Below are 14,303 nucleotides of genomic sequence, written 5' to 3'. Positions count from 1 at the left end.
GTGGACCAGGGGTCAGCGAATGACATATAGCCTGTGGATCAAATCTGGACCTTTATTTAGTGGATTTGAACCACTGACCTCTCAGTTAGTACCCCAGTGCACTATCAGGACTCCTTTAGCATGAATAAACCAAAAACCAAAATACAAGTTCACTACTACTGAGCCAATTTTGACTCACAGTGACCGTGTTGGGTTTTCCAGGCTGTAAAACTTTACGGGAAGAGAGCAGCTTTCTCCCACGCAGAGTCTGGCGGGTTTAAACTGCCGACCTTGTAGTTTGCAGTCCAGTGCTAATCCTAAAGTGCCACCACGGTTCCTTTTAGCATGAATCGTCCCTTGAAATGCCCTAATTATTTTTAAAGATGAGGAGATGAAACGGTTAAAGACAGAGATGAGGCTGAGAGTGAGGGGAGAGGACGTACCTCATTCTCTAATGGATATGAAGCCAATCTGTGTACCAAAGCCAAGACCATCTCGAACATGAGAGAAAAACTTGTGAGGATGGCAGGATGTACAGAGGTGGAGATCCTGGTTCTGGTCCTGAATATTCTGTGGAAGAATTCCTCCCCGTTCTAGAAGAACCCTTTGGGTAAAAAGTTTGCAAAACATACCATGAGACTATTTTACTAATAGCCAAAACAATATGAAAAAATAGCATGGATGCTGGTGTGAAAGCATTCTAGGAAGTTGGTTTGGAACAAAGCAAATTGCTATTCAGTTACAGAACTAGTAAGGAAATGGTAAATTTTATTAGTATTCATCATACAAGTCATACATGAACTTTATTCCTACCATTGTGTCTTTATAAGATTATTATATATTATAAGATTCGAGAACAGAATCTTATAATAAAAATCCATGACTTACTTAAGTAGAGACTTCTAAAGTTATCAGGTCTTGTAGATAAGGTTCATTTGCTTCAGACATAGCATGCTTTTTAGTCATACAGCCTTCATATCCCCTTTACTCATATTTAGTGACATTTTCCACAGAAAACTTGCTTCTCCATAAACAATTTATATGAAATCTAATTACAAGTTAGTGATACTTACTCCACAAGTCACATTTAAAAATCAATTTTAATCCTTTATACTTATATACTAAATTAGGCAGAATATGGACAAGGTTTTGAAGACTGGAATAGAAACATAATTTAAATCAGACCGCAATTTTCCTTTGTGAAAATTACGTTGTTTTTTTTTTTTTTTATACAGATACTAATAGCAAAACACCATTTTTTTGTTTGTTTGTTTTTAGAATGTAAGGCACCAACCATAAAGATGTTTTCAAAATGGCTAATAATTTTATTAAGAAATATATTCTACTTAGAGACTATGGGAATGCAGTAGCTCCATATGATAAGCACTGGAATGTGAATCACAAGGTCTGCAGTTCAAGTCCACCAGCTGCTCCATGAAACAAAGATAAGGCTTTGTGCTCATGCAAAGATTTAAAGCCTTGGAAAACCTATACAGGGTCATTACGTATCTGAACTGTAAAGACGGCACTAACAACAACTTATGGAGAAAATGAATCATGTTTAAATATCAGCTTCCTCGCAGTTTATTAAAGAGTTCTGGGCACACTGTGGATTAAGCCATAGGCATACTAGCCTCAAGCCCAATAGTTCAAACCCACCAGCCACTCCACAGGACAGAGAGTAGGCTGTCTGCTCCCATAAGGACTTAGTCTTGGACTCTCTACAGGGTTGCTATGACTCGGCATCAGCTTTATGGTAGCTCTAAAATTCATAAGTTATAATTAGAAAATGTAGCTGAGAAATGGTGGTGAAGAACAGTACATACTGATTTTATATGATGTTAAAAGTTGTTGTTATTGTTAGTGCACTGGAGTCTGTTCCAACTCATAGCAACTCTGTATAGGCTTCCAAGGCTGTAAATCAAGGGTGGGAATATCCAGCCCATGGGTAGTATAAAGCCCGGGACATCATTTGGTCTGGACTTGCCAAGGCAACTGCAGTTCCAGCCATCACATTTGTTGTTAAGTACTGTCCAGTCAGTTCCAACCCATAGTGACACTGTATAAGGTTTCCCAGGAGCAGCTCTTGAGCTTGAATCACCGACCTTGTGGTTCAAATTGACTTTGCAGTCCAGCACATTAACCCACAGTGCCAAACCAGGACTCCAGTCATCACATTGTTGTTGTTGTGAAGTGCCGTCAAGTCTGTTCTGAACCATAGTGACCCTGTATAGGGTTTCCAAGGAGCAGCTGGTGAGCATGAACCACCGACCTTGCAGTTCAAACAACTTTGCCGTCTGATACATTAACCCACAGCACCACTCCAGGACTCCAGCCATCACATTGTTGTTGTTAAGTGCCATCGAGTCGATTCCAACCCATAGTGACCCTGTATAGGGTTTCTGGGGAGCAGCTGGTGAGTTTGAACCTCTGACTTTGCAGTTCAAACGGCTTTGTGGTCTGGTGCATTAACCCCCAGCGCTACACCAGGACTCCCAGTCACCACGTTGTTGTTGTTGTTGTTGTTAAGTACCGTGGAGTTTGATTCTGACTCATAGTGACCCTGCAAAGGGTTTCTGAGGCTATAAATCTTCACAGGAGCAGAAAGCCTTATCTTTCTCCTGTGGAACAGCTGGTAGTTTCGAACTGCTGATCCTGAGGTTGGCAGCCCAACTCGTAACCACTACGCTACTAGAGCTCCTTAGTAATCACATTAGGGGTGGGTTAATTAAATGTTTGACCAAGTATAACAGTTCTTAAGTTGAAAATTTTGTAAGGGCCATGATTGATGTTATAAATTTTGGCAGAAAAAGGTTCCCCACCTTTGCTGTAAATCTTTGCAGGAGTAGAAAACCTCATTTTTCTCCTGGAAGTTAAAAATAGTTCTTATAAAACTATAAGCCAACTGTTTTTTTCCTTGACTTTTAAATGAATAGGAGACACCAGATAGGAAAATTTCTGTTATTTAAACTGAAATAAGAACAGATTTAATATATGATGGTACATCAACATTGGTACAATATCATAGAAACCTTAATTTTTAAAAATGTATCAAATTTGAATACCGTTTCTCAACACATCCTCCATCTAAGATGGTCTATAGGCTTCAGAAGGTAGTGTTTCCATCTCTTTAGCCCTTCCATAGAGCTTTGATACATTAGACACTAAAGGCTAAAGACCAAAGACCAAAAGAGTTGTGGGATGACATCAAGAACATCATACAGAAGAAAGCAAAATGTCATTAAGGCAAGAAAGAAAGAAAAGATCCAAGATGGATGTCAGAAGAGACACTGAAACTTGCTCTCCAGTGTAGAGATGCTAAAGCAAATGGAAGAAATAAGGAAGTATAAGAGCTGAACAGAAAATTTCAAAGGTCAGCTCAAGACGACGAAGTCAAATATTACAATAACAAAATGTGCAAAGATCTGGAGTTAGAAAACCAAAAGGGAACAACACACTCAGCATTTCTCAAGATGAGGGAACTGAAGAAAAAATTCGACTTTATTATTGAAGGATTTTCTGGGTAAATTAGTGAATGATGCAGAAACCATCAAAAGAAGATGGACGAATACTCAGAGTCACTGTACCAAAAGGAAATGGTTGATGTTCAACTATTTCAAGAGGTAGCATATGATCAAGAGTCAATGATACTGAAGGAAGAAGCCCAAGACGCATTGAAGGAACTGAATGAATACAAATTGAAATCTTTCAACGAAATGAGGTGGCACTGGAGGCACTCACTCATCTATGCCAAGAAATCTGGAAGACAACTATCTAGCCAACTGATTGGAAGAGATCTGTATTTGTGCCCATGCCACCCAACGGAATGTGGAAATCATCGGACAATGTCTTTGATACCCCATGTGAATAAAGTGTTACTCAAGGTAACACAGAAACAGCTGCAAGCATACATGACAGAGAACTTCTAAAGGTTCAAGCTGGATTCAGAAGAGGGCGTGGAATGAGGGATATCATTGTTGATATATGATGGATCTTGGCTGAAAATAGAAAATACCAGAAAGATGCTTTACCTGTGCTTTATTGACTACACAAAGGCTTTAGATTGTGTGGATCATGACAAGCTATGGACAACATTGCAAAGTATGAGTATTCCGGAACACTTAATTGTGCTCATGAGCAATCTGTACCTGGACCAACAGGCAGTTGTTCAAACACAACATGGGAACACTGAATGGTTTAAAATTAGGAAAGGTGTGTGACAGGGTTGTATTCTTTCACTGTAATTACTCAACCTGTATGCTGAGCAAATAATCCAAGAAGCTGGGTTATATGAAGAAAATCATGGCATCAGGATTGGAGGAAGACTCATTAACAACCTGTGAGATGCAGATGATACAACCTTGCTTGCTGAAAGGGAAGAGGACTTAAAACATCCACTGATGAAGATCAAAGAGTACAAACTTTGGTATGGATTGCATCTCAATGTAAAGAAAACAAAAATCCTCACCATTGGACCAATAAACAACATTCTTATCAACAGAGAAAAGATTGAAGTTGTCAAGGACTTCATTCTTCTTGGATCAACTATCAACACTCACAGAAGCAGCAGTCAAGAAATCAAACGACGTATTGTATTAGGCAAATCTGCTGCACAGGATCTTTTTAAAGTGTTGAAGAGCAAAGATGTCAGCTTGAAGACTAAGGTACACCTGACGCAAGCCATTATATTTTCAATAACCTCATATGCAAGTGAAAGTTGGACAGTAAATAAGGAAGATCATAGAATTGATGCATTTGAGTTATGGTGTTGGAGGAGAATATTGAAAGTGCCATGGGCTACCAAAAGAACAAACAGATCTGTGTTAGAAGAAGTACAGCCAGAATGCTCCTTGGAGGACAAGATGGCCAGACTTCGTCTCTCATACTTCGGACATATTTTCAGGAAGGTCCAGTCACTGGAGAAGGATATCATGTTTGGTAAGGTGGAGGGTCAGAAAAAAAGAAGACCCCCAGCGAGATGGACTGGCCAAGTGGCAGCATCAATGGGCTCAAGCATGGCAACAATTGTGAGGTTAACTTAGGACCAAGCAGTTTTTCATTCTGTTGTGCATAGATAGGGTTGCTATGAGTTGGTACTGACTCCATGGCACCTAACAGACAGCCCTCCCTAAAAAATTCTGCACATCAAAAGAGCAGTTAGTTCTGGCATCTTTGTGGAACTGAAATCATGTTCCTTTTCAATGTTATTTTGTGTTTGGGGAACCAAAAGACTTCTTAAGAGAATGACACCAGGGCTGTAGGGTAGATGATGTTTCCCAATGAAATTCCCCTAAGTGAGCCCTTGTTGTTGTTAAGTCCTGTCAAGTCAATCAGTTCCAACTTACAGCAACTCTGTATAGGGTTTCCAAGGAGAGGCTGGTGAATTTGAACCACCAACCTTGTGGTATAGTGCATTATCCCACAATGTCACCAAGATTTCTTACTACCCTTGAAAATGAGAGGTATACTGATGTGATGGGAAAAAATTCCCCAGTATTTTCTGGTCTTTTTTCATCAATGTAGTTTTCCATTTTCTTTAAAACTTCTTTATTAGGTCCTGTGACTGTCTGGTGCCCTTTGAGGAAGTCTTTCAAATTACTCCTTTAGAATCCGCCAAAACAGTTGCTATAAGCTTCCAAGCTGACCTCTCTGTCTTGGATTCAACTGGGGCAGCAGATCCCCTCAGAAGCCATTACTTTGATTGGATCATTTTGTTTTTTAAGGCACCTTATGGAAACTAAGGTAAGTACGTTACTGCAAGAGCTTATGTGCAGTCATTCACTGATCACGTGTTGTTGTTGTTGTTAAGTACTGACAAGTCCGTTCTGATTCAGAGTGGCCCTGTATAGCATTTCTGAGGAGTGGCTGATAGGTCTGAACCACCAGCCTTGCAATTAGTTAGCAGTCCAGTGCTTACCCTGTAGTGCCATACCATGACTCCATTGATGGTATAGCCATGTTTACACGTTTTGTTTGGAATAAACCCATGCACGTACGAACTGGAAGCCTAGCAGCATATTTTTTGACTTTCCCTCATATTAAGTCAGTTTTTGTGAACATATGCATGTCAGATATTTAAAAGTCTATTAACTGAAGTGTCCTTGGAGTTGTTAATCATTTTCTGAAGTGATTTTGATTTTAGAAGCAATAAGCAATAACCAAACTTGTAGTTCCAGATGAAATCAAACATACCTGGTGGCTGTACGGATGTCAATATAGGGATTTGGTGATTCAAACAGTCGTACACATTTGGGATCAAGATTATAAAATGCCTTTGCTGATTCCCTTGGAAGTGTAAAACAGCAAGGTCCCACTGAAGGGCCCAGCACAACAATAATGTCTTCCAAACTGGAGCCATATTCTGTTATCATAGCCTTCACTGTAACCATAGCAACACCTAACAGCGTGCCCTTCCATCCTGGTAAACAGGAAGAAAAAGAGGAAAGGAAACATTACAACTGAACAAAATTGCATCTCAATTTACATCTAAGGTAAAATGAACAACATTGGTTTGTGTATTTCTTTAAATTCCCAAAACAATATATGGATCACAAAGTTTTCACATTATAGGACTGTTTTTTAAATGAAATGCACTGTATAAAACATCTGGTAAAGAAAGGACATTTAATGACAGTTCCCTTCCATTTCCTTTTAAAAATATCCTATGCTTTTCCTTCCTCTGGGCTTACACTTTCCTAGTCTTCTCTCTCTCCCCTTTACTTTTTACAATAAAGTAAACCAGTTCTATTTCAAGTAACATTTCCCACACCTTCCCCATTGATTCAACTTTCCTTTTCAATGGTTCCTGTGATTGTTCTAAGATCAAACTGTTTTATTTATTCTTACTCTCATCCAGTTACCAAAGACAGAAATCGAAGAATACGCTTAGTAACAAATAAAATTCCAATTCATACCCAAGAACTGAGATTCAAATTTAAAATAACTCCATCAACATCATTTGACAAACCTGACTAGGTCAGGAAGAAAATCCATCACTTAACTTCTCTATGTATGATCTAAAAAGCAATCTGCAAGCATGGAGAATCATGTCCACTAACAATCTAGATCCAATTTGAAAACATCTCTAGAAACAAAAATTCTATAATCTTAACACAGTCTTGGCATGGTGCTGTAGAATAAGTACTAGACTGCTAACCACAAGGTTGGTGGTTCAAATTTAACATCTGCTCCATGGAAAAACTTCATACAGAGTTGTTATGAGTCAGAACCGACTCGATGGCACTTAACACTAATAACAATATATAACCATTGAGCTGATTTAAACTCATGGCAACTGCATGTGTTACAGAGTAAGATCACTACACTGGGTTTTCTAAAAGTTGGAATCAACTTGATGCCAAGTAACAATCACAACCTTTATGAAAGCAGATCACCAGGCATTTCTGCATTGGAGCCACTGGGTGGGTGTGAGCCACCAACAATTCAGTATCTGAACAATTCTTCTTTACTCTTACCTTCAGAGGATAGATAGCTGGACCAACTAGACGACAGTCATGCTACACTAAATACAGACTCCCAAACATATCCAGCTTTTATCTTTACACGTTGCTGTATCTGCCTAACACTCATATCCCTGCTATTTGTATTTCTAAGAATCTGAAACTGAGGGAGTGTTTTGAAAAACATGGAGGTAGTTATTACAATGACTACTGGTATTTTGTGTGTAGGATTATTCTGCCCAAGAAGACATCGGCACGCTTGCAAAGAAACACTGGTACCTAGCCAAGTCCTAGTAATTCCTCAGGAATTGGCCTAGGTACTCCCTCCTTTGATAATTCTACTCTAATTCATACAGTCTGACACATGGGTCTCCTTTTTTCTGCTCCTATGTCTTCTAGAAAGAGCCTTGGTAATGGAGTGGGTTACACATCAGACTGTTAAACTGCAACGTCAACAGTTGGAATCCACCATCAGATCCAAGGGTGAAAGATAAGGCTTTCAGTCTCTGTAAAGATTTACAGCCTGGGAAACTCCAAGCAGGGTCATTTTGAATTGGAACAGCAACCACCACAGAAGAGCAACAGCTTCTACACTAAGAAAGCTTAGGGAGAAACGCTTGACAATCTATTTCTGAAAAGTAGCCAATGAAAAACCAATAGATCACAACAGAATTTTGTCTGGCATAATGCTGGACTATGAGCCCCTACGTTGATTGCTATTAAGTGCCATTGGGTCAGTTCCAACTCATAGTGACCCTACCTAGGGTTTGCAAGGAGCAGTTGGTGAGTTTTAACCACCATCCTTGTGGTTCAAACCGACCTGGTGGGCCCGTGCTTTATCCCACAGCACCACACCTCAAAATGCATAATGGTTGGGACTCAAGCATACCAAAGCTTGTGAAGAAGATGGAGGGCTGGGCTATGGATCTTTCTGTAGTACAGAGTTGTCACAAACTGGAGTGGACTTGGCAGCAGCTGACAACAGCCCAGTAAGGGTACATTTATCACAACGTAAGCTGTTTAATTGCCTGTCATTATAAAGAATGAACAGCGACAAGACTTTTTCCAGGTCTCACAAGTTTCGCACCTTTGACAGAGTGTTGTTTTTCCACCTTTCTATTGTCTGTTGTCACTTCACAACAAAGACAACAACAATTGCTCGTTTCAGTGATAAATACTCGAGTTTCCCTTCTGTGCCAGGTTTCCTTCTTATACATGTTCTGGTTTTTGCAGCTATTACTGCATCATTTTTCCTGTCATATAAAAACTAGGAAGAGCCTAAATGACTGACAAGTATACTTACCAGCGTGAGCAACCCCACATGCTTTTTTGACAGGATCTGCAAATACTATAGGAATACAGTCAGCACCAAGAGCCGCTATTGTGACCCCTTTCTGATTTGTGGTTATTCCATCGTAAGACTCGGGCTCCTTCCTTCCCATAATCCAGACGTCATTGGCATGATCAGTCTAACACCAAAGGTATATAATAAACATGTTTTGAAAGTGGGCTTTATTATACCATAAACTTTTGTTTTCAACTACTCATAACCAGTATAAAATTACAAAGCTACTTTGAGATTACTAGCATTCATTCCAGCACCACACAATGAACATGGGTGTGCATATATCTATTCATGTTGCAGCTCTTATTTCTTGAGGATACCAAGAGAGGGACTGCTGGGTCATAAAATATTTCTGTTTTCAACTTTTTGATAAAGAGCCATACCGCTTTTCCACAGTGACACCACTTTACATTCTTACCGGCAGTGTTGTTGTTGTTGTTAAGTGCCGTTGAGTCGGTTTCGACCCATAGCGACCATGAATAGGGTTTCCGAGGCTGTAAATCTTTACGCATCATCTTTCTCCCGCGGAGCAGCTGGTAGTTTCGAACTGCTGACCTTCCAGTTTGCAGCCCGATTTGTAACCACTATGCTACCAGAGCTCCTTACCGGCAGTGTAGGAGGGTCCTAATCTCTCCACATGCTTACCAGCATTTGTTGTTTTCTGGTTTTTTAAAAGATGATTGTGTGTTGGGTGAAAGTTTACAGAGCACATTCCTTTTCCATTCAGCAATTCATACATCTTTCCACTGCAATCTTTTCAATGGAAGAGCACTCTTCCCACTTCCTCCCTGGGTTGTTTGTATTTTGCAAACATTGACAATGCATTGTTTCCCCAACAACTGACATTTGTTAAACCAAACAATACCCTAAAATTCATCTGTCTAACCACACCTGGGGGTTAATGCACTGGCCTGCAGTCATTTTGAACCGCAAGGTAAGAAATTCATGCTCAGCAGTTGCTCCTCAGACACTATACAGGGTCGCTATGAGTCAGAAGTGACTTGACGGCAATTAACAACAACAACACATATGGTAAGGAAGGAGCCCTGGGTGCACTGGTTAAAGCAGCTCAGCTGCCAACTGAATAACCCACCAGCGGATCCTCAGGAAAAAAGATTTGGCTATTTATTGTTGTTAAGTGCCTGGAGTAGGTTCCAACTCATAGCGATCCTGTAGAGTTTCCAAGGAGTAGCTGGTAGGTTTGAACTGCCAACCTTATTGTCCAAACCAACCTTGCGGTCCAGTGCTTTATTCCACAGCAGCACCACACCAGGACTCCCCTGTAACGATCACAGCCTAGGAAACCCTAGGGGGGCAGTTCTAGTCTGTCCTACAGGGTTGCTATGAGTCAGATTTGACTAGGCATCAGACAACTGTATATGGTAAAATACCAAATTTACTTAGTATTTAATTTTTCAAGTGTTTGATATTAGAATCACTGAATATTTTATTAAAAGGAAAATAGATTTTAACATTTAAACCTTCAACCATGAAAAACCTCTCACTGGAGAGGAGTAAATCTCTACTTATAATATTTTCCATGAAGAACTACTTTATTAAAGGAAATTATCACCACCAGTCATTGTCCTTCCTACCTTTTCCTAGATTCAATAAGAATTCTGTAAGGAACACAGTATTGTTCCAGTCTCACTGACTGTGACGCTAGCTTCTCCTAGTGTTGAGCAGGGAATAACAGGCTTTTTGCTCCCACTATTCCAGACTCTTCTTTCTAATTCAAAAGGGGTGTTGGGACTTCACTGTCACAGTGATAGAATTCACTGTCTTTTTAAAGTGAGATGATCCTGGTGAAATATGTTATGGTTAAGTGCCGCCGAGTCATTTACGACTCACAATGACACTGTATAGGGTTTTAAGGTCCATCTGATGGATTTGAACTGACAACCTTGTGGTTCCCAATCCAGTGTTGAGCCTGCAGCAGCACACCAGGATTCCAAAGCACATTCTTGACTTGACCAGCAAGTATATGGACTTCTCAATCAAACTCTTCAACTTTTACATCTGATGCTTTAGCTAAAATTTTATAGTGCTTCTGGTCGTGTACATCCATACACAGTAGCCTAAAGATCAGTTTGGTGTGGTATATATTTCACCTGTGAGTCGAACAGACTCAAGGACAATTAACAACATATACACACCACACTCATATTTGTTAAGTGCTGTTGAGTCAGTTCTGATCCATAGTGACTCTGTATAGCATTTCTGAGAAAACTGACCTTTAGGCTACTATATATACACATAACTGCAAACATCATCCTAAAATTTTAGACAAAACATCAGATGCAAAAGTTAGAGAGCTTGACTGAAGTCCATGCAGACGTTGGCCAAGTCAAGAATGTACTTCGGGTCTTGGCTAATATGAAACAAGAGTTTACCTTTATCCGGTAAAATTTCTCTGCATTAAATCCTGCAGCATTTGCCAACCTCCGGAGATTTTCTTGAACAACGGCCTTAGGATCTCTCCGTTTGGAACTACTGAAGAGATTTAATGAGCTGAGAGTTGGTAGGTAAGATATCCCTCCTGTTCTTGTAGTAAACCCGTGTATGAAAATACCTATTGGAACATACATTGTGAAGATTAAAAAGAATGTCATACAATGGACGAAGCTGATGTTGTTGTTAAGTGCCGTCGAGTTGGTTCCGACCCATAGCGACCCTGCACAGGGTTTCCGAGGCTGTAAATCTTTATGGGAGCAGAAAGCCTCATCTTTCTCCTGCGGAGCAGCTGGTACTTTCGAATTGCTGACCTTGTGGTTCACAGCCCCATTCCTGCAACCAGAGCTCCTTAACAATGGACGATAAAGCATAACAAAACCCAGTCTCTACATAAGACACTCCCTGATCACTTTAATCTGCACTTCCTACATGGCTTCTAAATTCTAGAGTATTTTGTAACTCATGTGTTCCTCTTACAAACTTTTGTGTCTGTCTTACCTTCTCTGTGGAATTACTGAGCTTCCAAAAATACCATTTGCTTTTATGGACTCAAGAGCGTACAGCTCATAGTTAATACCTTTTAAGCAATTAAGACTATTTTAAATTTCATTCTTTTATGAGCACACCAATGAGTTAAAGTTTCAGAATTTCTAAAGAGAAGATGCTATATCTTAAAGCTGAATCTATATAAGGCAAAATTACTAGTGTGGCTTTGAAGGGGCAGATAGCCATCAAGTCCTCCTCTCTTGACACTCTATGTTGCAATTGATACAAAATCCCATACCACAACAATCAATAAAAGAAGGAAACAAGGTGGTGAACCACATCTAAGAAAAGCTCCTTCCCTCATCCCCAGGCATATGGAAAGACAACAGATCGTGTTAAATATACCTGGAATCAATGGAGATGTGATAATGGTTAATTCTCCTTTCAGTGGGGGCAGACTTCTCAAATATGTTTCTATTTCATTCTTGATTTCTTCTAATTCCTGCACTGTAGTCATGTCTGTTTCAGTGGATTGTTTTGAGAGGTCTCCCTGCAATGTCATTTGTAAATCTTCAAACTCAAAGCTGTAAACATCAGTGAAGAGTTGATCAATAAACGCCTTGATGAATGTCTTTCTGTATGCAGGTGCAATTACCTTAATGTCACTCAGGTTTTTTTCATCAATTTTCTGTTTAAAAGTATACAGACAGGCAACCAGGCTAGAATTGCAAATAATCTCGAATTCTCAAGAGAGCCAATACTCCATTGTTTATTTCTAGTTATCTATCTATCTATCTATCTATCTATCTATCTATCTATCTATCTATCTATCTAATCAGTCCTGGTGTGGCTCTGTATAGATCCATATATGTATGTATGTGTGTGTATATATTTATATATGTGTGTGTTGTGTGTATATATCTATATGAACACACACGTATATATATAGTCCTGGTGTGGCGCTGTGAGTTAATGTGTCAGACTACAAGATCTGCCTTTCAAGCTCACCAGCTACTCCTCGCAAACCTATACAGGATCACTATGGGTTGTAATCAACTCCACAGCACTTAACAACAACAAATATATACATTTATAAAACAAATATATATATAATTTGATATAGTAGAGAAATTACCTGTCTACTTAAACAAAGTTCTGCTTTTCAATGTCAGGGTGTCATGATGTTAGGTCACTCCCTTTATATGAAATACCCCTTCCTTAAGTTCACCAGGTTAAATGGTGCTGCACCTGAAAAATCACGTGTTTTTGCTTTTTAAAGTTGAGATAAAAGCTGAGAAGATGGATTCATTTCCCTTCAAGATTTACACAATGCTCCTGGTGGTGCAAACAGTTAAACACTCAGCTGTTAACCAAAGGTTGGAGATTGGAATTTACCCAGGCACTCCTCGGAAGAATGTCCTGGCGATCTGCTCCAATAAAGATTCAAAAAAGAAAAACTCACTGCCTTCCAGTGGATTCGATCTTTATGGATGCAAAGAGACTGCCTCATCTCACTCCTGAGAACTGCCTGGGTCTTAAGGTCGCAGCCACGCACTTCAACAACTGCACCACTCTGTAACACAGAGGTCCCTATGAGTCGGATGCACTAGTGAGCACCCAAGAACCACCACCACTACTAAACATGGCAATTTCACAAAAGTGACTGCTTCCTATCCACTGTTATCATTCTCCCCAGGCAGACTCTTTCCTCCTGCTGCCATTCCCAACCTCCACTCCTACAATGCTTCCGCGGAAGATCTCTTGGCCAGTTTTTAGAACTTTTAAGAGAATCCAGGGGGTGACGTCCACCCTTGCCTTTGTATTTTGAATTTCCGTTCTACAGACTGCGTCTGTACCTCTGCCCGTGGCTTTCCATTGCCACCACCCTGCCCCTGCTCTTCTAAGGCGTGCTGGGTCGGTGGGGCGCAACATGCAAATCTTCACCTACCCGGCCCCCTCAGCCGACAACTCATAGTCACTGGGAGATGTCTGGTTGGAAATGCATACACTGCAGGCTGCTATTCCCGCCCTCGCCTTCTCGCAGTCCACAGTCGGCTACACACCCCCTCAGAGTCCCACCCCGGTCTCACCCTGGAAGCGGTGAGCATTCGCCGCACCTACCTCACCGCGGACGGACGGGACGCCCACCTGACACTGACCTAGGCTTTCCGTGGAGCACCCGCCGACGGTTACGGGATCTGGCAGGCAGCGCGCGAAACTGCACCGCCGACCAGCCGCAGAGAAGCACTGTGTTCTGGAGAGTCGGCAGGGGCCGCGGCGCGTGCTCCATGAGGACCGCGCTGTGCCAAATCCGCGAGCAGGGGAATCCCAAGATGGGCCAAGCGCCCGCCCGCGCGCCTGCCGCGGGCTCAGCAGTTCCGGGTCAGAGCATTTGGTAGAGTTAGCACTCCGAGGCCCTGAAGCGAGAGGAGGAACAGGAACTACGGCCACGGAAGGCCCCTCTGGCCAGAGCCAGGCGGGTCAGCTGGTGGGATGTTGGGGAGGCGGGCAGGCCTGGGCTGGGAGAGAGGGGGCGCGGGAGGCGGGCGGGAGCTGAGGAAGGTGGGCGGGAACGCTGG

At 41.2% G+C, this 14,303-nt stretch overlaps 1 protein-coding gene across 1 annotated transcript; it reads right to left on the bottom strand.

Annotated features, from left to right (window-relative positions):
- Window positions 1-423: 423 nt before the first annotated feature.
- Window positions 424-14,014, bottom strand: LACC1 (laccase (multicopper oxidoreductase) domain containing 1). The gene is given in 7 exon segments (XM_006878377.1): window positions 424-583; window positions 6,172-6,397; window positions 8,743-8,908; window positions 11,178-11,356; window positions 12,130-12,470; window positions 12,472-12,499; window positions 13,873-14,014. Coding segments are annotated over 7 exon segments (1,242 nt in total).
- Between the last annotated feature and the right edge of the window lie 289 nt (window positions 14,015-14,303).

Source organism: Chrysochloris asiatica, unplaced genomic scaffold (genome assembly GCF_000296735.1).
Source record: "Chrysochloris asiatica unplaced genomic scaffold, ChrAsi1.0 scaffold00022, whole genome shotgun sequence".
Lineage (NCBI taxonomy): Eukaryota > Metazoa > Chordata > Mammalia > Afrosoricida > Chrysochloridae > Chrysochloris > Chrysochloris asiatica.
The sequence above is the reverse complement of the archived record's forward strand: the minus strand, read 5'-3'. Positions and strand labels throughout refer to the sequence as shown.